The following is a 26,041-nucleotide window of genomic DNA, read 5'->3' as shown; positions in this document are numbered from 1 at the left end:
ACACTCCACATCCTAAGAAAGCTAATTTCATTTCTGATTATTTCAGCCAGAAAGCTTGCATTATATTAAGTACAAATCTTAATATCGTGGAGCTACCCAAAGCTTGATTCCCTTCCAAATGAAAATACTTTATTTAATGATTCACTATCATGTTCATTCACTCCAACACTATTCCATTGCATCTATATTCCAACCTCAATTTCAATTCCTTTCCAAATGATTTCAAATACTCTAGTTTATTTATATTTATCTTAAAGCGTGGTGCCCCAAACTGGATCCATACTCAAGTGAGGAATAATTGGATATGATATATTAATGTTAAACAGCATTAGAAGCCTAGCTGCTTGGCACTTCTCTTGAGAACCACCTTTGTCCTTTGATAAAACTAACTGTGGGCCACATTTGGCTGTCACTCATGGCAAGATGCTGACTCGGTCAATAAAAGTATTACCTGCAACAGTTTCGTTTCATAGCTTGAATCCTAACTGAAGAGATAAAAGCCTGGAATTATCTAGAGATAAACTGGTCTGTAGCATTCTGGCAGTACTAAATGTCACTGAACAGATATCCTGGGCTAGATCATCTCTGTACTTTGGCCTGCTGGCCTATTAGCCCAAGGCATGGGAAAAAATTAAAGAGGAATAGGCAAGAAAATGTTATATATAAATTGTCCCACAGGATGTACCCAACTTCTTCATACCACACAGAGCTCTTACTTACAATATTGGCAAGGTTGCTAAACATTACTGGGCAGAGAGAATCCACCTTTAAGGCTGAGGTAGAGTCAGAGGTAGGAAATGCAAAATGTTTAAACTTTTCAATTTTAAGCACATTTGTATTCAAAAGACAGAGCATTAACCACTTACATACTTGGACTGTCTCCACTACTGCTCCCCCCGCATTCTTCCCCACCTCCACCCCCATTCCAATCAGCATCTACCTTATCTCTTCAGATTTAAGGTCTCTCCCACCCCTATCTTAAGTAATATGCAAATTTTTTTTTTTTTACAGTAAACCTCCAGGAATAATGGCCCCTAATTCTGTGGAAAAATCAAAAATGAAGACTGCTAATTCTATATGGTACAAATGGTGAGGGCAGCAAAAGGATGATTATACAGAAGAGGGCTAGTCGGGAAGGACCTTAGGCAGATCTCAGAGGTGGCCGGACATGCTGCGTGTCGGGGAGATGGAAGTAACATTAGGAACGCGCTGCTACTCCAGGCCATGCCATCTCCAGTACCCCACAAGTACAGCTGTGTGCGGGCGGGTGAGTAGCACAAGCAGATCAGATTTGCTTTAACTATACAAAAGGCAACAGGGATAGGGAACCAGCTAAAACCTCTGGACGTACTGTGGCAATTTCCTGGACAAACAGGTCCCACTCTGTTGGGAATGTAAATCTTCATCGAGTGAGTGTACTGGTCTCATGAAGCAACTGGGAAGAACATTTACTGGGAAAGGCTGGCTTCCTCATTTTGAGGGTCTGCCTCAGTGCCCATAGTAAAGGTTAACATTTATTAAGTGCCAAACTTCATGCTAAGCACTGCATATGAATTACTTCATTTAATCCTCCCCAAAAGGCAAGGATGAATGTTAATACTATTATCATTCCCATTGTACAGATAAGGAAACTGCTCTGAGGGAGGTTAAGTAATGTGTATAAGGTCGTATAACTAGTAAGTGGAAGACCTGGATTAGAACTTAGTCTGAACACAGTACTCAGGGCCCTCAACCACTACGCCTTTCTGCCTCTATGTAGTAGACATAAACAAATGCCTACTTACAAATCATTAACCTTTAATTAATTAATCACATTTAATTCTAGAATACAGTTAACCAGTACATGGCAGAAAAAAGACACCAAAAGTGTCTGCTGTTATGCATGAGTTCTAGTGAGTTTTTAGGAAGTAACTTACTGAAGACACAAATGGTAACAGAGGTTCAAACGCTGGAGACTCTAAACCTTAGTTTTCTTATTTGAAAAATGGGGAAACCAGCCCTATCTATCTCACAGCACTGGTGAGAGCGGTAAATGAAATAATTAAATGTATACAAAAGCATTCTGTAATCTGCAAAGCACTATATTCTATTAGCTATCAGTTTTGTTAAACACAGGAAGCATAGGTAGGCAAAATCAACCAGGCAAAACACATTTTCAACATTAGTTTCTAAGAACTAATGGAAACTAGATATAATGTGTACAACTACAACCAAGTGAAAATTATTTCCGAAGGATATTTTATCAGCCCTTTACCAGGCTACTGTTGGGAGTAAATTCACTCAGAACTTAACTTGTGGGAACTTCAAGTCAGGAGCCAAATGTAGACTGTAGCAAATTGAAACACCTTCCCCTCCTCTCAGCTATGTATGCAGACAGAGGTAGCAAGTGCCAGCTCAAATAACCACCCTCCACTGGCCATCCTTGATCTCGCCAGTCAGAATGGATCAAGCCATCTATATCCTCTCACAGCACATCTGCTATTTCCTTGGCATTTCATTCTGATGGATATCAAGAGTTATCAGTTTCTTGCAAGCCTGACTTCCTACTACTTCTTGAACTCAGGAAATTCACGTAGACTTAAAGCAGATGATCAGATGATCATATTGGCTGGCACTCAAATGTTTGCTCTTAATTGCATTTCTCAATCCTAAGCCTGTGGCTACAGTTTCAGTGTGGGGGGGGGGTGTAAACACACACACACGCACAAACACACCACAAACGTAAAAACAATTCAGCGTGAGAAAAAAAAGTCTCCCTTCTGAACCTACGTAGTAAAACAAAATGTTCTTTTAAACCGAATGGGAGGCACAAACGGAAATGAAAGAGGAGACAAATGCATTAGAACCTTCAAAACTCCGTTTCTGATTCTGAACTACAATCTCCACCTGGTTTCACAAACACCTTAGGCACCTCTTGCATCACAAAAAGACGGTATTCTACCTCGTGACTGATCCGTTCTTGGAATTAAAGACCGTATCTCTCATTCTAAACGTCATTCAGGGGCACGTACTATTTACTCTTCAAACTCTGAACCCAGAGCAAAGGCCACTCTCAACGCCGGGTTAAGTAAAGGAAATGATCTTGGAAATGGAAAAGACTTTCCAACCAGCACTGGAGGCCCAAGAACAAAACACTCTAATTTGTGCAGAGGACGAAGGAACCGTAGCGAGGCTCCCAGGAAACGTGCTTTCAGGCTTTGATGGGGATGCACAGGGGCGTAAATTGCTGGGATTCGTTTCTAGCCAGGCCTCCTTCGACGTCGGAGTCGCCCGGGTGAGGCCGCCCTCCCTCCACACCCCAGACCGCTGTCATCTTCCTCCGAAAGGCACAGAGATGACCCCACGAATCGCAGCGCGCTCCCTCCGTCGCCCGGGACGTGGCCTCCCCAGGCTCAGGAGAACGCGGGTCGGCGTCCTCACCCAGCCCGGCGCCTGGCACCGCGTCCCCGCCACACACAGAGACCGGCCTCAACTCTGGCGGGCCACTGCACACCCGACCCCGATTCGTAGCCGTGCCCGGAATCACCCCTTACCTTCCCCAAGCAGATGTGGCACGTGATGGGCAGAGTTAGCGACAATGTAACGTTCTGCACGGTCTGAGCCATGGCAGCGTTCAGAATCCCGCCAACACGGAAGTCCCGCCGACCGCGGCTCCTCGCCGCGACTGAGGCCGCGCGAGGCCGGCTACGGTGGCCCAGCAGGGCCACGCCGCGCCGGTCGAAGCAACGGAAATGCGCTTTCCCAACGCGCGGCCGCCGGAGCTGTTCCCTTCCTTCTTTCCTTGCTTTTCAATTTGAAAAAAACTCTCCCCGGTTCGGGAGCTACAGGATTCCTGAGAATGGGAAGGAAGGAGGTTTACTACGGGCATCGAGGATCTTGAAAGTTTAAATGAAAGAGTAATGGTGGAGAGAGGAGAGGAAGATGCAGAAAGGCGATTTAAAATCCCAGGATCTTTCCTGAAGAGTGGGGAGGAGGGAAGAGTTTTCCGCCTAAAGATTAAACCCGACACAGAAAACACGGTGCAGTCAAAACGGGAAGAGGAAAGACGTTATCTCTACATTTTAACTTTTCCAAGCAACTTTCTGCCGCGCTCAGGTCTTTTTACATTCTTAAATGCTGTAATGTCACTTAAAAACGACAGTGATTGTCTCCTTGTTTGTTTCAGAGACGTTTTGCGTACATTAATAGCAGCCTTCCATGAAGACACGCTTTCACTGTTGGTCCTTCTGTGATTTCTATCTGAAAGAGACTTAAGGATCGAAGCCGTTGACTCTGATTTACACCCACATGTGAGAAAGCTGCAAAGCGCGTGAACCATCCACACTCCCCGACAGCACTCGCACAGGCGTTTAAAGCCTTCATTTCAGGCGCCTGGTTGGATATGAAATGTACTACTGTGCTGCTGAACTCTGAAGAAGGATGTGTGATGTTATAAGTTAGCACTTCCTACCAATAAAAAAGATAAACTCTGAAAGTTCCTAAATGAATCTTTGAGTATAACGGATTTGGAATTTAACTGCAATTTACTTTAAGTGAGGAAGAGCCAATGTGATCAATTTATGCAAACAAATACAATCTGTGAGTAGGGAGATTTAGAAACAAAACCAGTGCAACTACTTCTACTAATCTTTTTTGTGGGAGAGAGCATTATAATTACAAGAAGCAGCCTCATGGTTAAAAGAAAGGGGTCTGGACCTGGGCTGCAGGGTAGAAATCCCTGCCTGAACAAATTCCTGGCTCTACTGGCTTCAGACTATTTGTTTAACCTCTCTGCTTCTTAGCTTCCTCATTGGTAAAGTGTGTGTGTGTGTGTGTGTGTGTATTGAATGAGGTCAATGTATGTTTACTATCACGTCTACAAAAGGAACAGACAATTATGAGATTGGAGCAGCTAGTAATTCGCCTGAAGTAGCCCAATTCCAGTTCAAAATCGGCTCACAGGTGATAGTGAGAATTCTTCCAAACAGCTCAGTAACTTAACTTCCTAGGAATTGGAGACCATCACGTGCTTGGGATAGGAGATCTGGGCAAAATAGTCATATTGAGTGTCTGTTTAATGGCCACTTTTTTTCTGAATGACTGGCCTAAAAGTCATCTGGTTTGGCTATTTCCTGGCTGTTTGGAGTCATATTAAATGGGGTCTCGGCGTCACATGTTTTGCTAAATGCATCTTTCATCTTCCTGGCTGTAGATCTCAGGCTTCAGAATGCGAAAGCTCCAAGTCATTAGCCACTGTCGTTCAAGGTTTGTCTTTTCCCCATCTTACTGTGTTCTTCCCTGTTCTCACCTTGTTCTCACCTTTTTTATACCTAATGTGGTATTTTAGGACCTGTCATTCCCACCCTCTGAGGGGGATGTAGGACTGAAACTGTTCTGCCTCTCACACCAATCCCTGGAGACAGTGCAATAGGAAGACACGTTGAAGACAGTTTTTTTTAAAAAAGACTTCCAAAGCTACTAGGGAAAGTTCATTTCTTGTTAATCATCCTGATGATTGGTGTTAATACTCAGTCACAAAAATATATTTAAAAAATCATAACCAACATTTTAAGTAGAATGTTTAAATCTAGACTATTTCGAACATCCCTCGTTTGCTGTCATTGTCACAGCTTCTCAGTGCTGTTCTAGTGCTCTGTCCATATAGCTCTTTCTGCACTAGGCTGATAACATTCTATTATAGTTGATTGTTTATGTGTTTGCCCCTACAACAGACTGTTTCTTGAGGCCCGGGATTGTATTTGATTTATCTAGTATCTGGTACTGAGTGACTAGTCCACAGACCGTGATATTTTCTTTAGCCACAAACTACCTTTATTACAGACCCAGGCTGCTTTACACATTGTGTTTACTTGTTTTTCACTTCAAAATGGAAGACTGTATTGCCTTTTGCTAATTATAAAAATATCAATAGTAAGAGTCATCTTGAAAATTAAGCCATTTATAAATATATAAAATAATAAGCAAAAGTTCCTCTAGGCTTATGCCTCACCTCTCGATCCTGACTGGTAATCACTATCAACATTCTGGAGCATATCCTTACAAACATTTCCATTCATATATTATTGTGTGCATAAGCACAAATAGGATCATACCATAACATACCTGCTCTGCTCACTAATGCTTTGTGAATAAGTACACACACACACACACACACACACACACCCCTGAGTAATATCGTTAGCAATACAGACTGACTAGGACTCTCTCTAGGTCCAGATTGATTCCAGGCCAATTCCCAGGCTTTGCTTTAAATAATTCAAATGCTTTAAGGCCAGGAACTCTCTCTTCCCTCTACCCTATGAAGGGCATTTCTCTTTTTTGGTGATGCACAAAATTAACTCTTTATTTCACTTCTTAATACATGCACATTCTCCCAACACTCTGGAAGCTGGAGGCTTCCAAAATACGCTGACGTTGTCCTTGCTTTGAGTTTCACTGAATTCCCACCAGAATTCTGGGCATTGCTAACACTATATGCAAAGGGGTGGCAAGGAATAGCAGTGAACACACACACTGCAAGTATCTTCTCTGCTCACCTGTGTACTCCATGGTTCCTACTGACTTCACTTTCGAAAGTCCAAAGATAAAATGATTAAGAATATCACCATGGCAACATCAAAGCTTTAAACCAAGTACAGGACTCTTCTGAATGTAGGGCCCTGAGTGACTACACAGCTACATGCCCATGAAGCTGTCCCTGTATGACCAATAGAGTATGGTAGAAGTGACATGTATGACTGCCAAGGCTAGGTCATAAAAGTCACGGTAGCTTCTGCTTTGATCTCTTGGATTGCTTGCCCTGTGGAAGTGCCTCAAATAGCACTCAGACAGCATTGTGGAAATGCCTACTTGGGGAAGATCTGAAGCCTTTTGCCAACAGCCAACACAAACTTGCCAGTCATGTGACTAAGCCACCTTGGAAATGGATCCTCTGGCCCCATTCACACCTTCAGATGACTACAGCCCCAGTGAACATCTTGACTGCAACCTTCTGAAAGAACCCAAGCTAGAATTTTCCAGCTTAGTCACTTCTGAATTCCTACCTACAAAAACTATCAGAGATAATTAATATTTATTGTTGTTTTGAGTCACTAAGCTTTGGGGTGAATTGTCCCACAGCAATAGATAACCAAAGCAATGCTTTAATTCACATTTGCTTTAATTTTAATAAGACATGGCATCTTGACAAATCATATTCTAAACAGACATTATTTGGCCCAAATCATTAAATAATGCTGCCATTACTTTAATAGGAAAACAAAGGTTACATGGCTCGTTGACTTTCTGCTAAATTTCTTTCTCAGCTTCTTCGTAGCCCCATGAGGAGTCCTGTGACCTGAGGAGTTTGATCAGATACATACAGCACCTGGGATGGGCTAAAGCCTCCTAAATCCTTAGAGTTATAAACTTTTAGAACTAGGAAGGATCTTAGGGGGTTTTATGCAGGCCTTTCCTTTCGCAAATGAGGAAATTGAGGCCTAGATAAGGTAAATCACCAGATAATGGTAGAATTGGAGCTAAATCCTAGATCTCACTTAGACTCTTTGAGATTGTTGGCTAAATGCCTTCATGTAAGTGCAAGATGTATTATTATTAATAAAGTAGTTCAGTAATAAAAAGTCAGTTACAATTGAATATCTTTGCTAAGAAAACCATCAAATAGCCATGGAACACCTTTTACTCCTTGTTTAAATCGGATTCATTTTTATGATAAATTATTTAAAAGCAAGTTTAAAAAAATATAAAATCTTAAGTGCTATTAAAAATTGATTAGGAATGCATTATTCTTTCATTGACCCAGTTCAGATTGTTTTTTAATTTTTTTGGTCAAAGCTAATAAATTTGAGTAGATGTTTCAGGCAGACGTTTTGTAATCATTTGGTCATCAGTCAATTAATCACAATTTCATAAATATTGATTTCAGATTACGTTTATTTTTCATTCCTGAAAGACAGTCTTTTTTTTCTTTTTTTTGGTTTTAAATTTATACACCCCCAATTGGATTGTGGTTAACACTGAGAAAACTCATAAAAGTTGGATTAAAAATTAATCAGAGGTGCTGGTCCAGTCGTATGGATGGTACCATCTTCTCACAGGCTGGGAATTTTGAGCTAAAATGTCTCAAGATGTCATCATGAAAGATGCTTCTTACTACAGCAGAAGGAAGAACTTGGGTTTTTCTTGCACAGTGGTTTTTTGTTGTTATCTTTTTGTTGTTTTTCTTTCTAGAATAGACTATTGGAAGTTAGCATTTATTCATTTAATGTATTTTTATTAAAAACATTAAGGAAAACTAACTCAGACAGTTCATTTCATGGAGCTTACATTCTAGTAGAAAAGTTACACTTACGCTGTATTGGCTTGGAACCAAATCCTGGCCTCTTGAGTAGCAGTTGAGGTTTTAATACTGAATCTACACCCCAAATTTTTATGTAATCACAATATAAGTGATTGCAGAATGAATAAATAAATGTAATTAGTTATTTATTATTCCACCAATCTTTAAATTTTTTTATGTGCCAGTCACTGGTCTAAGAGCTGGGTAGACAGCTGTAAATCAGATAATGTCCCTGCCTGCGTTTATTCATTCAAAAAATGTTTTATTGATTATCAGTGATGTGCCAGCCCCTGTACTGTTTATGAGTCACTTTATAAATGGAAGTACTGAGCCCAAGTCTCCTATTCCACCATAAAATGTCTATTTTGACAGTGATTTCTCTTCCGGATGGATGTTCTGATTGTTGGTTAGCCCCAGGCATTATGACACAGCAAGTTATAATTTTTAATATTTTAAAATGTTGCAAATTGGGTGATTGTTTTAAACTAGGTAATTTTTTAAAGAATATTTTAGTTCCACCTAAAGCTAAGAGGTACTTCACAAATGTTTGTTGAATGCTAGAGAATGAATGTAGGAAACATTACGTCCAGGAATATCGTAACAGGAATCACAAAGACAGAGAGGTGCTAGGATTTGCCAGGGCAGCAGAATAGGAACCCCAGCTCTGAGATCCTGACTGCTTTGTCTTTAAGATGCCCGACAGGGGCTTCACTGGTTTGATCCCTGGTCCCTGGTCAGGGAACTAAGATCCACATGCCAAGTGGTGCGGCCGAAAAATAAATTAATAAATACTTTAAAAAAACTTTTAAAAATATTGAAAAAAAAAAACCTGTTAAAAAAAAAAAAGATGCCCAACAAAGCACAATCCTTTTCTTCTTGCCCTTAGTTTAGGTGTGAGCAGCCCTTCCAAGGTGGGACCCTCCCATGGGAACTCAAAACCAGGCCTCTGTTCATCCTATTTACTGAAGCCCTATAATTAATTGCATTCCACCTCTGTGTACCTCTCTCACAAAGACATCCTGCACTTGGCCGTGGAGTCCTCGGCAGCTGGCTGGAGTCTTGCCAAGTGGCTTTACCTCTTTTAGGTAAAGCATCAACACTCCTTTACACACTCAACACTCCCAGTCATTGTTTTAACAATTGAATCATTTATTACAAGTGTTATTTAAAATATGGCTTCCTTTCCCCATCGTTTCACCATCCTCAACTCTTTGATCTATGACTTTTCTTTCTTTTCCTCCTCACTCCATTCACTATGACCAAGTCTCAAATTTCATCTCTTTCATGATGCTTCTCCTGTCTGCTCCAGCCTACTCATAATCCCCTTGCCTTTCAAATTCTTGATCACTTATGATCTACATCCACCAGTTTTTGTACCTCATGCATTTATTCTCCGAGCTCTTATTTCACATCTACAGTGGATCAAGCACCATGACAAATGCTAAAGTTAAAAAGTTGAAAGACAAGACCAGCCCTGTCCTAGTGAAAGCTACATTCTAAATACAGGAAGGCAAACATATTAATAAGCCATCAATTATACAATGAGTTAATTCCTGCAGGAGTTGAGAGGGAGAGCATCCAACTGAACCATGTGCAGTGGCATATACGCCTCTGCTGGGCTCTACATTTTTGGAAAAATCTCTCCCTAACTAAACTGGAGGTCCCTGATCATGAGGAATCCTACATTATCCATGTGTGGCACAAAACACAGTGGGTCTCAGCAAATAATGGCTTACTGATTGGCAGTCTATCCCAGTTTTAGCTCTATGTCTCTCTATCTCTACTTGCACATCACCATTTTAAAATGTATATTAGTTAATTCAAGCAGTTGTTCTCAGGTTTAGAAAGAACGTGTGTGTGTGTGTGTGTGTGTGTGTGTGTGTGTATTTTTACCCAAGCATGATGTTTTCAAACCATCATACAAATTATTATTGTTTATTTATTTATTTATTTATTTATTTTTGGCTGCGTTGGGTCTTCGTTGTTGTGCACGGGCTTTCTTTAGTTGCGGCGAGCGGGGGCTACTCCTCATTGCAGTGTGCAGGCTTCTCATTGTGGTGGCTTCTCTTGTTGCGGAGCACGGGCTCTAGGCGCCTGGGGTTCAGTAGTTGTGGCACGCGGGCTCAGTAGTTGTGGCTCGAGGGCTCTAGAGCGTGGGCTCAGTAGTTGTGGTGCACGGGCTTAGTTGCTCTGTGGCATGTGGGATCTTCCTGGACCAGGGCTCGAACCTGTGTCCCCTGCATTGGCAGGCGGATTCTTAACCACTGTGCCACCAGGGAACTCCCTATCATACAAATAGTAGGATCTGTCCAGAAGTGCAAGTCCACGGGCAGGATCCCTGCATGGTAAGCTAGGGGAACGGCCTCTTCTGCTACACAGCATGTAAATTCAACTTAGAGGAAAAGGTGCAGCCACATCACAGAATAGGTCACGGATGCTATTTTCTCAGAAACAGCTGGGGGATCATAGCATAAAAGCGACTTTTTTTTTTTTTTTCCACTCTTACCCCACCAGCTGCTTCCACTGTCTTCATTACCCTCCCTTAGAAAGTGCTGTCCTACTTCCAGAAGCTTGAAGTGGCCTCCACAAGGACAGTGGACTCCTTCAAAGTAGCTAAATTTGATTGCCATTCAAAGAAGGCATGAAATTATATGATCCCTTTAGAACTGTCACATACACAAAACAGTTTTGAAGTTGTCATAATTTAATGATTAAATCACATTTCTCTGTGATCTCTTATCCACAGTCCTCAGCATGGCTTAATAATGAAGGCATGGCTATTTGATTAGAATTTAGCTCCTGTGACCGAAGAAGAGAATCTCCAATGGGAACAAGAGTATGAGCAAATAGGCACTCTCATTCACCATAAATTAACGATGTAACTGGATTTTTTTTTTTTTTTGACGTGAACAAGAGTTACTATGATAGCTGACTTTGTTTGCCAAGGCTGCCATAACAAAGTACCACAACGGGTGGCTTAACAATACAGATGTATTGTCTCACAGTTTGGAGGCCAGAAGTCGGAGACCAAGGTGTTGGCAGGGTTGTTTTTTTCTGAGGGTTGTGAGGAAGAATCTGTTCCATGCTCTGCCCTTGCTTCTGGTGGTTTTCTGGCTATCTGTGTAGGTCCTTTGCTTGTAGAAACACCCCTCTGATGTCTGCCTTCATCTTCCCATGGCTTTCTCCCTGAGTGCATGTCTGTCCAAGTTTCCCCATAAGGGCAACAGTCATGTTGGAATAGGGGCCTTCTTATTTCAGTATGACCTCATCTTAACTTTAATGAATTATACCTGTGTTGGATGTGGAAGCAACCTAAGTGTCCATTGACAGATGAATGGATAAAGAAGATGTGGCACATATATACAATGGAATATTACTCAGCCATAAAAAGAAACGAAATTAAGTTATTTGTAGTGAGGTGGATGGACCTAGAGTCTGTCATACAGAGTGAAGTAAGTCAGAAAGAGAAAAACAAATACCATATGCCCACACATATATATGGAATCTAAAAGAAAAATGGTTCTGAAGAACCTAGGGGCAGGACAGGAATAAAGACGCAGATGCAGAAAATGGACTTGAGGACATGGGGATGGGGAAGGGTAAGCTGGGACGAAGTGAGAGAGTGGCATGGACATATATACATTACCAAATGTAAAATAGATAGCTAGTGGGAAGCAGCCGCATAGCACAGGGAGATCATCTCGGTGCTTTGTGTCCACCTAGAGGGGTGGGATAGGGAGGGTGGGAGGGAGACGCAAGAGGGAGGGGATATGGGGATATATGTATACGTATAGCTGATTCACTTTGTTATACAGCAGAAACTAACACACCATTGTAAAGCAATTATACTCTAATAAAGATGTTAAAAAAAAAATCAACTAAAATCTCAGGATTCCATGAGATGAAAAGTAGTAAACACACAGATTAAATGGGAAAACCAGGGGTCCAGAGATATAATCAATATCAAATAAAGATAATCTGAAAAAAAAAATATACCTGTGATGACCTTGTCTTTGAAGAAGGTCACACTCTGAAGTAATAGGGTTGGGACTTCAGCATATGAATTTTGAGGGGACACAATTCAACCCATAACAGTAGCCATGAATACTGTTTACAGTGATGTCCAATTCCCTGCCTCCTGAGGGTGTGGTTGGTCTGCCCTGCCTGGCCCTCCTGTCTGTGGTGAAGTCTTTGGTCCAGTTTGGAGAGTAGGATGCAAGTACAGTTAGTGTGGTTACTTCTTTTTTTTTTTTTTTTTAATTTTATTTATTTATTTATTTATGGCTGTGTTGGGTCTTCGTTTCTGTGCGAGGGCTTTCTCTAGTTGCGGCAAGTGGGGGCCATTCTTCATCGCGGTGCGCGGGCCTCTCACTATCGCGGCCTCTCTTGTTGCGGAGCACAGGCTCCAGACGCGCAGGCTCAGTAGTTGTGGCTCACGGGCCTAGTTGCTCCGCGGCATGTGGGATCCCCCCAGACCAGGGCTCGAACCCGTGTCCCCTGCATTAGCAGGCAGACTCTCAACCACTGCGCCACCAGGGAAGCCCAGTGTGGTTACTTCTTGACTGGAGCCTTTCATTGCCTGTTTGAGGTTGTTGAGAGCTCTCTTTCTTTCTACCACGGTAACCAGGAACATTTAAAATGGTTTCTGCTCCATTAGTTTCAGTTCCAGAGTGAAGCAAAGAATATAGTCCCTGGCTGACTCTTGATAGAGTCAGATTTCAGGCAAATAGCCTGAAAGAGAACCTTTATTATCATAAGTGACTCTAAGATGTGTTACCAGAGCATAACCTAGTCTCTCCTGATATAATAACCTTGGGAGATTATTTTTATTTACAATTTTTGCTCTGGACTGAATTGTATCTCCCCAAAATGCATATATTATAACCCTAACCCTTAATATGACTGTACCTGGAGATGGGGTCCTTCAGAGGTAATTAAGGTTAAATGAGGTCATAAACGTAGGGCCTTAATCCAATAGGACGGTGGCCTTGTAAGAATAGGAAGATCTACCCCCTGCCACCAACTCTCTCTTACCACTCACAGCCCCCAAGTGGAGACACAGCAAAACAGAGGCTGTCTGAAAGCCAGGAAGAGAACTCTCACTAGAACCCAACTAGGGTGGCACCCTGATCTGGGACTTCCAGTCTCAGAACTCTGAGAAAGTAAATTTCTGTTGTTTAAGCGACCCTGTCTATAATATTTTGTTATGGCAACCTTAACTAAGACACATTTTTTTTCTTACTCGTATTTATTTATATGTTTTTCTTACTTATACTGATTTAGATTGTTTTCTTATTTATGATTTTTTCTTACTTATGCTTTTTTTAATTGTAAAAAATATTACTTTTATAACCACGAAAGTTTTAACATTAAAAAAATTCTTCAAAGCGTGCATCATTATGCCATGTATTTTAGTGGATGTGCTACCTAGGTTATCTTGAGGATGAACTAAATTCAAAAGAAGCCCACATGAAAACCTAAATTCAATTCAATTTCATAGAAATATACTGAAAGCCTATTGTGTCCAGATCCAGCTCTCATGGCTGCCATTCTCAGGAGCCTCCCACAAATCTCTTACCTCCCTCTCTGCAGTTACAGACTTTTAATGATCACACACACCATTTCTGTACTTCTTGAACTTAAATGGTGATTTGTAGAATTGTTCTTAGTCTCGCTAGAGTGTTCCTTGAGATTAATGTAACTGTGGTAAGTTGTATTATCGTTCACCAACATCAGCTTGCCCTCCCCTTCCTGGAAAAGTGTTATATTAGAATCCCATTGAAGTTGGGTATGATCAGGTGCTTTCATTGGTCAATGAAACATGAGCAGAAGTAACATAGCTCTCTTGCAATCTGCAGCTGAAAGGGCTCACGCTCGCTTCCTCACGCCTCTCTTTCCTCTGCCGTGGGGACTGGGAATCTTTAGGTGGCAGCTGCTCGCTCAGCCTTGGTACTGCAGTGAAGACAACGTAGATCACAGCCTCAGACCACATGCAACAGACTTGAAACATGAGCTAGAAATGAGTCTTTGTGGTTATAAGCCACTGAGACTTCGGACTGGTTTTTTTTTCGTAGCTGCAGATCCTAGCCTATCCTCGCTAACACAACAGCCTTGCCCTCTAAGTGCTCACGCTGTGTGAGACTCCATGTGGTGCCTGTGTCTGTACATACAGCTCAGGCTGGCCCTTTCTTGGGAATACATGCATGCTGGACACAGAGCTAAACGATGAAGTCCTCCCTTTCAAGGGGAGCCTGGGGCCCCAGCTGTTGGGAGTATTGTCAGCAGATATCCTTTGGCCCCTTTGGGGTTTGTCTCAGCTGGGTCGTATCCTTCCTAGGCTCACCCACATCTGGTAACTGATGGAGGTAGGGGTATAAACGCCTGACCATTTCAAGCCAGTTGAGCTCTGGAGCTCCCTGTGCAACCTGCTGAGGTGTCCATCGGCCTGCATCCCAGCCTCATTTCTTCCTTTGCCCAATCCTATTTCCTTCCCCTCCTTCCGTGGGTGTTGATCATAGGGGCGCTTGCTGACAAAACTCCTGCACATTCAACTCTGTCTTAGTGTCTTCTTCCCAGAAAACCCAATCTGTGACAATATGTCTATCTTTAAAGAAAATAAGAGAGGTGTGTGTGTGTGCGTGTGCATGCTTGTATGCATACATGGACACATCTGTTTACTTATCTGTGTATCTATTCCTGGCTTCATGAACAAACTCCTAATTACTCTATGAAGAAACCACTGGATTTAAGTAACAGCAATAGGAAGGAAGGAGGGAGGGAGGGAAGGGGAGGGGAGAGGAGGGGAAAGAAAGAGAAGGGGGAGATTAAGAGAGAACTGAGGGGCTTTTTTCAACCTGAAGTTCATCCCTCTCTCCCTGTCCCAGGTTCTATATGGTTGTGTTAGATGTGGGGCTTTTTCTTGCTTTCAATGAAATATCCTACCTCTCTTGATATATTCTCTTTCTCACCCCCACCTTGGGACTAACCTAAACACATTTTATCAGAAGACTATTGCCTACACATTTAATTCACAGTAATTCAGAGACAACTGCCTTCAAGATGATTCAGAGATGCCGGACATCAAGGGTTGGATGCTAACCCTGGCACTGCCCTCACCCGCCTGTGTGACACAGGGGAAGACGCACACCTCTGTGGGCCTTGGTTCTCTCATCTGCATCTGAAAACAGTTGGGCTAAATAACCTCTGAAGAATCTTTCAGGTCTTTAAAAAAGTCTGAAATATTGGATCTACTTCTTTAACATAATTATAACATAAAAATAACTATCAATTATAGAAATTCCTCTATATGGTTCTAGGGAGGACTTAAATGGCTGAGGAGTGCCAAGGGGCCAGTAGGACACCCGAGAGGTCTGTGGAATGGATGGGGAACACCGTGATCAGTCTGTCACGAGGCTTTACAGGTGGCACGATCTTGCTAAACTCAACTTGCCTCAGGGTTCTGGTCTCAGCCTTGAAAAGTCCAGAAACTAGGATATATCTGGTCAGTCAGTACTTATCAGACTCACCTTAATCAAATTCATGGACACATACATAAAGAAGAATGCAAAGTCATGACATTACGAAGAGGCAAATCCCTTTCCAATGACTTGTATCTTTCATTTAGTGATCGTTGCTTCAGAACAAAGGAATGTGGAGGGTCTGGAGGGACAAGGTTCCCACCTATGGAATCCTGGGGAGATAGTCTCCCAGAAAACTTCTCTCTGATCTTTGGAATCAGAGCCTCTCTTTACTAGAGAGGATTGGACACATAGATACTGCCAATGGGTCTCCGTGCCTTGGTGTCTCCCCACTGCCCTCCTTTGGTGACTTATTTGTTCTGTTGATGTGCCATTCCTACTGATTAGCTGCAGCCAACCTCTGCTCCTGTGGGCCTCAGATGCTGTCTACCTACTGAAAGTAGATACGTCAGATGTGCACGTTTAACTTTCAGAGGGTGACTTTCTTTGTTTAAAGTCATTGGGGGAAATACCTTATCACCTACAGGTATAAGAAATACCTTTAGGAGGTCAAGAGGCTGGGACACTTAACTTTTTGTCTTTTATTTATTTTTAAGACTCCTCAGTATGTTAAAAAATGAAAAAGTGTCAACATAGTTATCACAAATAATGTATTATATTTTGAATATTGATATTTAACAGATTAATTCCTTTAGCACAAAATACACAAAATACTTCAGGGCGAAATACCATGAAATATAATTACTTTCACATTGCTCAAAATAGGATTTATCCTAGAATTTTAATTCTTGGCACTAAAGGCAGTGTTAGCTTGTAAAAGTTTGGTTTGTCTTTGTTTTCAATCCATGGGTCACATCCCCATTAGTGGGTCATGAAATCATTTAGTGAGTGAAAAGCAGGGAAACCAAGATGTAAAAATCTCCTTCACCCTCTCTCCCCCCAAACCAGGATGAATTGGCTGATAATTTTTACCTGGGATTTGTGTTTGCTCCACTTCTAGACTGCAAGCCCTCAGTAATTTATACTGATTTTTTCCACTTTTCCCATCCCATCACCTTCACCTTCATCATCTGTCCTGGTTGCAGCTAACACGTTAAGAAACTTTTAATAGAAGAGAACAGAACAAAAATACACAATGCTTTGTATGTGATAGTGGTATTATTCTGTGCTGACTTGTGATACAAAATTGATTTCTAACTATGGTTTATACTAAAAATTTGAGAACTATTATCTTGATATACAAGCTTAGGCTGAATGATGGATGCCTCCTTTTAATATCATCAGTGTGTCTACAATGAAGTCTTTAGATTCTCTTTGAGATAACGTTAAAAGTCAAAATGTGAGTCATCTGATAAATGAACCTTCTCATCCTCCCCCGGCCACACCCTAAGCAAGAAGGTAATTTAGCAACTCAAAGGGGCTTTGATGGACACTTTCCCTCCCTGTTCCCATTCAGTCCTCTTCTTACCCCTCCACCAAAGTGTCATTAAACACTATATGTTTTCAAGAAATAATCTCTAAATAAATAAGAAATAGCTTCAGTTGCATTGTTCTAGCTTTGCAAAAAATGAGGAGTAGCAGAAGAAAAGGGTCCGACTTTCACCAAAATTTCCTTCTCTGGCAGAGCTGCAAAAGGTAACCCAATGAGAATAGTGGTGCAGCCCAGCAGACATTTCTGGAATGTGTCCAATGTGTTCCTTACAACAACCCTGATAGACAGCCTACCTTTCTTCCTTTTTTATAGTTAGAAAATTGAGGTTCAGAGAGGTAGCAAAACTACATAGCTACTTCATGCCGTACATAGATTTTCTGTCTTGTGTTTCAGTGGCTGTTCATTTAATGGTCACTTGTCAAGGATGCATTGTGTTCCAGAAAACATGTATTATACCTGGAAGGTATTAAATTGGGTGAGACACGGTGTCTGCCCTCAAGGAGCTTGAATCACTCTGGGGTTATAGATACATTTAAGACTTGATCAGACTTCCCTGGTGGCGCAGTGGTTAGAAATCCGCCTGCCAGTGCAGCGGACACGGGTTGGAGCCCTGGTCCGGGAAGATCCCACATGCCGCGGAGCAACTAAGCCCGTGTGCCACAACTACTGAGCCTGCGCTCTAGAGCCCGAGAGCCACAACTACTGAGCCCGCGAGCCACAACTACTGAAGCTCTCGCGCCTAGAGCCCGTGCTCCGCAACAAGAGAAGCCCGCGCACCACAACAAAGAGTAGCCCCCGCTCGCCGCAACTAGAGAAAGCCTGCGCGCAGCAACAAAGACCCAACACAACCAAAAATACATAAATAAATTAATTAATTTAAAAAAAAACTTGATCAAATATAGTTGGATAATATAGCCATAATAACCACCACTCATGGAGCACTTATTCTGGGCCTGGTGTGAGGTCTGCACAGTGCTGTGGGGACGTTGAGGGGATCTCTTTTCAGCGTAGAGATCAGGGAAGTTTTTCCATCCCCAGGAAAGGACGGTTAGAATATCTAGCAGTCAGAGGGGACAGCAAGGCCCCTCAGAAGAGTGGGAACCCTAAGTACAGCGGAACTGGCTGGGCGAGAGAGAGCCTTCTGGATGTGTGCAAAAGTTTGGCTGTTGGGTGGGGAAAGGGACATCAGAGTGTAACCGAGCAGGACCCTCAGGGGACTTCCCGGGACAGACCCCGCCCCCATATCCTCTGCTGTAGCTCCTCTTTTTTTAAAAATAACGAATCTTTTTTTTTTTTTTTAATCTCCTTTCTGAAGTACCCAGATAATAGTATCTCGTGCATATCTCCTGAGTTTTTCAGATGCTAAAAACCACCACCAAATGGAAGAAGTTAACTACATGATGATCATGAGCACGTAGCCGCCCCTGTCCGCCGCCCCCCCTCCCCCGACCTTTTGGCACCCAAAGACTGATATAATGTTGACTGCCCTGTTACCTCACCATCAACCGATCAGAGAATTGGGCACGAGCTGATCACCTACCCTGTGACGCCCTTCCCTCACCTGACCTATAAAGATGCTTTGCTGAAACCCTTGGAGGAGTTTCAGGGTTTTCTTTTCTTTCTTTCTTTCTTTTTTTTAAGTAGTTGCTCTTTATTTTATTTTATTTTTTAATTAATTTATTTATTTTTGGCTGTGTTGGGTCTTCGTTTCCGTGCAAGGGCTTTCTCTAGTTGCGGCAAGTGGGGGCCACTCTTCATCGCGGTGCGCGGGCCTCTCACTATCGCGGCCTCTCTTGTTGCGGAGCACAGGCTCCAGACGCGCAGGCTCAGTAGTTGTGGCTCACGGGCCCAGTTGCTCCGCGGCATGTGGGATCTTCCCAGACCAGGGCTCGAACCCGTGTCCCCTGCATTGGCAGGCAGATTCTCAACTGCTGCGCCACCAGGGAAGCCCAGTTTCAGGGTTTTCTGAGCATGAGCCCCCATTCTCGTTCTCCTTGCATGGCCCAGCGATAAACCTTTCCCTGCTCCAAACTCCAACGTTTCGGTTTGTTTGGTCTCACTGTGCATCAGGCACATGAACTTGTCTTCCGTAACAAGGGTTATACCAGGATTTCTAGCTTAGACAACAAGGTAAGGAGTGGAATACGGGCAGTTACTGAATTTTGTAATTTCGCTCAAGATTCAGCATTGTGGTCTTAGCACAGGTACTCTCTGCCTGGCAGAATGAACACTTTCCAAACTCTTAGGTTTATATTTGTCATAAATAAATTAGTTGTGGGAAAAGATGACGTAATTCAAATCAGGTTTTTACAAAATTGTTGTTGCACGAATTTATTTTGGAAAAACAGAATATATCTTGGTGCACTTCAATATGCAAACCTCTCCATGAAGGACTCTTGCCTTTTGATTTAAAATCTGTATGTAAAAGATTAATGCACTAGGAAAGGTCTGTTTTAGAACGTTCATATAGATACGAGAGACCAATGTAGTCAGTGGATAGTGAACAGGTAATCACCAGAAGAGTCAGTCTTGTTGAATGATAACAGGATACAGTTAAAAATAAATTTTAAATTCGTTGACGTTTGAATGGATCTGTCATTATTTTGGCATTTTAACCATTATTTGGAAGATCCACAAAGGATGAAACATCATTGTTTTAAAAATAAACTTTTAAAAGTACAAAAGCACAAGTCTTTAGGAGTCAAAGCACGTGCTAAGTGGAAAAATTTGAAATTACTGCCTAAAGCCCTTTTTTAAACCGGTGAGAATGTTTTATTAGAATACTCTGTGCTTTTTAGGGGAACATGGAGGAAAGCAAGGCAGGAAGGAAATATACACATTCTCTATTAACATTGTGTGTATGCTGTACGTATGTACACACCTCCACCCCCATACACACTTCCCTTCATACACCTAGATAACTAACAACTCCCGTACTGAATTCAAACAAACAGAAAGCTCAGGTAATCAGTATCAGTACTACACAGTTATAATTGAAATTCTTAATGATGATTCTGTGACTCTGAAGAATACTGAGATGCCTCTGGGATCCTCAAGGGTATGTTAAATTATGCCTAGGTCAATATTCTTGTTAATTATATTTTATTATATTATTTAAATATTGCTTATCCTTCTGTGTTATATACTGTTGCTCTCATTTGACCTAAATAGTTAATTAACTGCCCTTTAATTTGCTTAGGTGTGAGTATTTGTGAAAAAGGGTGTTAACATGTTTAATTTCATAACCAGTCTTCAACAGTGGCTGCAAATGTGGCATTTAATAAAACATCCCTTTAATATAAAAAGAATATAACCTAGATGCCCTACTACTGCCTTATTTTGCTTCTACGTTAAATTTTTGAGGCATTTGGTTGGAAAAGGGTGTTTCTTTGGTTTATGAAAAAGTTGACATATAATGTTATTGTTCGGCGTCAGCAAACCCTTTTTGTTCTCTAGTTTAGGGCTTAGTTCTCTAGTTTTTGTTCTCTAGCTCTTTTTGTCTGTAGTTGTTCCAAGTTCTGACCTTCAGTGATAATGCTTGGTTTGATACAGGCATCTCTAGGCAACCAACATTTACCAGAATGCGCTTCCTAATTTGTTTTAGATTTGCAATCCATGGTAACAGAGATTGGGTGTTCAGGTTAGAGCACCCATCCTTTTGGAGCCCTCTCCTCAACCCCAGCCCCAAATGGTAGGGATGATGAGAGATTTGTTTTCAGGATGGTAATAACGGCCAGCTTACTGGATTCCACTTACTGGATTCCAGTCACTGTCAAGAGCTTTAAGTGCTTCCGTTCATTTAATTCTCAGGACAACCCTATGAGATTGTTACTATTTCACTTTTGAGAAAACTGAGGTGCATTCATTCATTTAACAAACGCACAATGAACTCATACTACGTGCCAGGCACTCATCTAGGTTTAGGTCCACAGCAATGAATAAAATAGACACAAAGTCCCCACCCTCTTAGAGATTACCCTCTGGCAGAGGCTCAGGGAGGTTTGGAGACCTTGCTCAAAGTAAGACAGTAACTGTGGGGTAAGATGTAGCGTGTGAATGAAGCTTTAACCACTGCTTCAGTATTGTTTTCTCAGCCATGTACATTTCACAGGGAACCTCAATCTATGGTGACTTTTGAACTTTAAATAAAAATGTCATAGAATCTATTTGGTTCAGCAAATATTTCTGAGTGCCTGCTATACATGGCTTAATGGAAATAGCACAAGACGCAGAGTTGTGTCTCTGACACTATTTTTTTTTGTCTTTTTATTTATTTATTTATTTATTTCACACACACACACACACACACACACACACACACACACACACTGTATTTTATTTTTACAAGAGATAAGTAGACTGACACCAAGCATTGTAAATGGATGACCACAACAAAAGCAACAATGATTGCAGTTACCAAACACGAAACACACTCATACTATGTCTCTGACACTATGTAGGGGCAAAGTCCCAAGCTTCTTGGGCCTTACAGGTACTAGATGAGATGTCACTGAGTTACTCTAATTTTTAATGGTTCTATGTGTCTAAAACTTTTTGATGCAGTGTATAAAAATGTATGCGTTCCGAAAGCATATGCCAGATGCTGACTTTGGGGACTGTAAGCCTTGTGCAGGATTTTGCGGTTTTCGAATGCATCATCTGATTAGCTCATCATAATGGCCCAGTGAGCAGATTGGAAGGATGTTATCACTTCAGTTTTATGTTTGTGGAAACTGAGGCTAAGTGGCTTACCCTAGGACACAGAACTAGCAAATATGGGGGCAAACATTCAAATTCCTCTCTTCTCACAAAATCTGGCCCAGCTGTCTTTGGAGGACAAGACTGAGCTTGTTTTGGAAAGAATTGTTTATTAACCTCTTACTGTACTCAAGACACTATGAGCAACGATAAATGGAATATGGGCCCTGCATATTCTTAAGCACTTGTAGTTCAGTGGGGGGAGAATACTTATACACAAATAACTCTTAAAAATGAATAAAATGGCTAGAGTCTTAAGAGAGATTCAACTATGCAATAATAGGAATTGGGTGGTGGGAAAGATTATTTTAAGTGGGTTAGAAAGAAGACTTCCTAGAAAAACATCATTTGGGTTTGTCATATATAGACATATGGAGTAGGGGAAAGGGTGTTCTAGGTGGAAGTGATAACATAAACTAAGTTATGGAAATAGAAAAGCATTAAGGAATAGCCGACAGTTCGGTTTAGCTGGAGCATAAACAAACTGGGTAAGGGCAGCCGTAGAGAGACCAGTCGGATGGGTTGAGGCCAGTGGTCGAGGGTCCCAGGACTTTGGACTTTGCTTTGTAAGCTCTTGGGAGCCAATGGAAATTTCTGAGCAAGGGAGTGTGTGATCAGAGATATGCTTCAGAAAATCCAACCTATCAACAGTGTATAAAATGGATTGGATTGTGGAATAAAAAGGCAAAATATTATATGTTCTGAATGCAGCCAGGAATGAGAGAGATGACTCTCTATGGGCTAGAATATTGAAAGAGTTCCTGGAGCAGGAATGACTTGGTCTGGACTTAGAAGAATGGCCGAATTTGCTAAGGGAACCCTTGGTAGATGAGGATGAAAATGAGTGATATTATAGCATTCACTCTCATCCGGGCGCTCGCTGTTCTTTGGGGAAGAAAAAGCCATATGCTCTTTGAACAGCAAAGTGAATGTTAAACAGGAGTGCCCCCAGAGTGAACCCAAGGGTTCAGAAAGCTCTGAAATCGATCCAGAAATGCAGAGTTAGGGGCCAGCTATGCCTCCTGGGCTGCATGACCTAATCTTATGACAAGTTTAGGCCAAGAGGAATGCTTAGTACCACTTTGGGGTCACAAAACTGTAGTTCAGCTCTTAAAGGGAATATCAACCTTTATGTTATACCCAATAGCATCAAAACTTAAACAATCGGGCTTCCCTGGTGGCGCAGTGGTTGAGAATATGCCTGCCAATGCAGGGGACACGGGTTCGAGCCCTGGTCTGGGAAGATCCCACATGCCGCGGAGCAACCAATCCCGTGAGCCACAACTACTGAGCCTGCGCGTCTGGAGCCTGTGCTCCGCAACAAGAGAGGCCGCGATAGTGAGAGGCCCGCGCACCGCGATGAAGAATGGCCCCCACTTGCCGCAACTGGAGAAAGCCCTCACACAGAAACGAAGACCCAACACAGCCACAAATAAATAAATAAATAAATAAAATATTTAAAAAAAAAAAAAAAGACGTACTATTACATTTCATCAATTTAAAAAAAAAAACAAAAAACTTAAACAATCATCATTAGATTTATAGAGGATAGGTGGAAGAAATCAGACCAGGTGGCTGGACAAAGCACAGAAGCTCAGCCTGAAGCAATGTAGCTCTGCTGTAAACAGCTGGGAAACAGCTGCCCCTGACAGCCCCCGCTGACATGCTGCTGCTAGAGACAGGTGTGCTCAGTACCAGAAGTGACATGAAATATGCAAGGCTAAGCACTGGGGCAATAGAACTCGCAGGCCAGACCTGAGACACACATTCGAAGGCAGGCCTCTTTCTGCTGGTTGACTTACTGTGTTTCCCTTGCCCAGGGAGGTAAAATGCCAGCAGATTATCCTTGCTTCAGATGGAGATCAGGAGGCTCCATTTGGAGTTTCTTAGGTCTTATACGCCATTGCAATCTACATAGAAACTCTCCTGTAATTGTCAGACTTTAGATTGTGTGTTTGTGTTTCAGAAATTGGCAAAATGTTGTCCAAGGTCGTTCATCATTTTACACTCCCCCCAGCAGTGCATGGGAATTCCAGTTGCTTCACATCTTCTCCAACAGTTGGCATGGTTAGGCTTTTATAAGTTTAGTCATTCTAATAGGTGTGCAGTGGTGTCTTTTATGGTATTAATTCACATTTCCGTAAAGGATATTTTCATGTGCTTTTTTGCCATCATTTTTCTTCTTTGCTCAAAACTTTGGCCTATTTTTGAAATTGGATGCTTGTCTTCTTTTTTAGTTGTAAGAATTCTTTATATATTCTAGATACAAACCTGTGGTCAGATACATGCTTTGCAAATATTTTTTCCCAGTTTTTGGCTTCTCTTTTTATTTCCTTAAGAGTATCTTTTAATAGCAAAAGTTTTTAATTTTGATAAAGGTTTTGCTTTCTCTTTTCCCCATCTCTTTGATTCTTTCAAGCCCAGGAGAGAGGGCAGTCTCTTCTGGCCCACCTTGGCCGCTGTTTGAGCAGGGTCATGTCAAATATCGTTCCCAACTTTAGTCCAGGCGTTCCTCTTTCTATCTAATTGTGATTGCATAGTTGCTGTGGCAAAGAATAGAGAGAGAGAGTAAAGGATCAGGTGAGGTGTGGGTTTTTGGGGAACTATCAACAGATCTTAAGTCCAACCACAACTGGCATTCAATCCACCGAAAGGATTTCGAAGGAGTTTCTCTTCTTTTCAATGAAAGCAGATTGATTCCTTGACAAGTGTCTTCTCAGAGTCCCTTGCATCCCTTGAAAAATATGATTTATGTGAGAAGGAAAGGTTTGATTCTGAGCCTGTGACTTGTGCTGATAGATTTCCTTAAAGGACACCTCGAGTGACTTTAAAGTATTGACTATTCCTGCTACATTTTTGTCATACCCAAACACTTCAGAGGCAACAAGGTTGCTTTTTGTCTTATTTATTTATTTGTTTACTTATTTATTTACTTCAAGAGGATAGAAAGTCAAAGCTAAGAACAATGGCCTTACTTCCAGAAAGATACCTGTAATACCCTTTAAAAAACATATTCCATGTTCCTCTAAAAACTTTCTAAAAATCAGAACCAGCTAAGTAAGAGCAGTTATTTGTTTCCAACCCCATACTTACTGAATCAGAATTTCTAGGCTGCAGTTCTCCATGTGATTCTCTCATTTACACCCAAATTTGAGAACTATGGGAAGAAATGTCTTTTCTTGTATGTTTGGTCAGTCATAGAATATGAATATTGGTCTCTGTGCTGGGACAAAAGGGTCACAGGAAGGCAGAATTTATATCTAATCTCATGCCTTTTACAATAAAAATTATGTGCTTCCAAAGAAAGTATAAGGAAAACAGGAAGAGATCCCCACACCTGCCTCTGGGAGAGAAGGAGTTAACTTGCAGGATACTAACTGATTATTACCTGCTCTAGGCAGGAATGCACCTGAGTCTATTGGCTGCAGGCAACAGAGTCCCTAAGGGGCGTGGGGCAGAGGCTTCTGTGGTTGGGAGGCATTATTTGCTGCCTATTCTGTGGGGCTGAGAAAAGTGGATGTCATTTTATTGAAGTCAGAAGGAGTGGAGAAGAATGGCAGAAGTCATTTCCTAGAGGTTTGGCATTTGGTTGCAGAGGTATGACGCCTATTAAAAAGCATGGCTTTTTAATATTTTCCTAACAAAATACAAACTTTCTTGTAATTGTTTATGGGAATCACTATGTTAGCACAATGCTAAAACAGAAACGGTGTTCATGAAACACAAAAAAACTGCAGGCAAACAATATATCCCTTCATCCACCGCATGAGACCACCCAAAGTCAATGGAACATTTTTTTTAAACTTTAGAATTTATTTCATTTATTTTTAACATTTATTTATTTTAATTTATTTATTTTTGGCTGCGTTGGGTCTTCGTTGCTGCGCGCGGGCTTTCTCTAGTTGCGGCGAGCTGGGGCTACTCTTTGCTGCGGTGCACGGGCTTCTCATTGCGGTGGCTTCTCTTGTTGTGGAGCGTGGGCTCTAGGCACACAGGCTTCAGTAGTTGGGCTCAGTAGCTGTGGCTCACGGGCTT

General features: G+C 41.8%; 1 protein-coding gene across 5 annotated transcripts in view; it reads right to left on the bottom strand.

Annotated features, from left to right (window-relative positions):
• Positions 1–3,713, bottom strand: part of OBI1 (ORC ubiquitin ligase 1) — a 45,342-nt gene extending 41,629 nt beyond the window's left edge. For 2 of the 5 annotated variants that reach the window (XM_082434862.1, XM_082434861.1), the window contains exon 1: positions 3,534–3,651. Coding sequence is in view for 1 of the 5 variants with exons in the window: in XM_082434863.1 (XP_082290989.1) it covers positions 3,534–3,605 (72 nt within the window). In the remaining 4 variants the exon portion in view is untranslated. Of the gene's footprint in view, positions 1–3,533 lie in introns of all 5 variants that reach the window. The other 3 variants (XM_082434863.1, XM_082434860.1, XM_082434859.1) reach the window with 3 other exon arrangements.
• Positions 3,714–26,041: the final 22,328 nt, after the last annotated feature.

The sequence above is a fragment of the Balaenoptera physalus genome, assembly GCF_965194825.1.
Source record: "Balaenoptera physalus genome assembly, chromosome: 18".
NCBI classification, from domain to species: Eukaryota; Metazoa; Chordata; class Mammalia; order Artiodactyla; family Balaenopteridae; genus Balaenoptera; species Balaenoptera physalus.
Note: the sequence above shows the minus strand (reverse complement) of the source record. Positions and strands in the feature narration are given on the sequence as shown.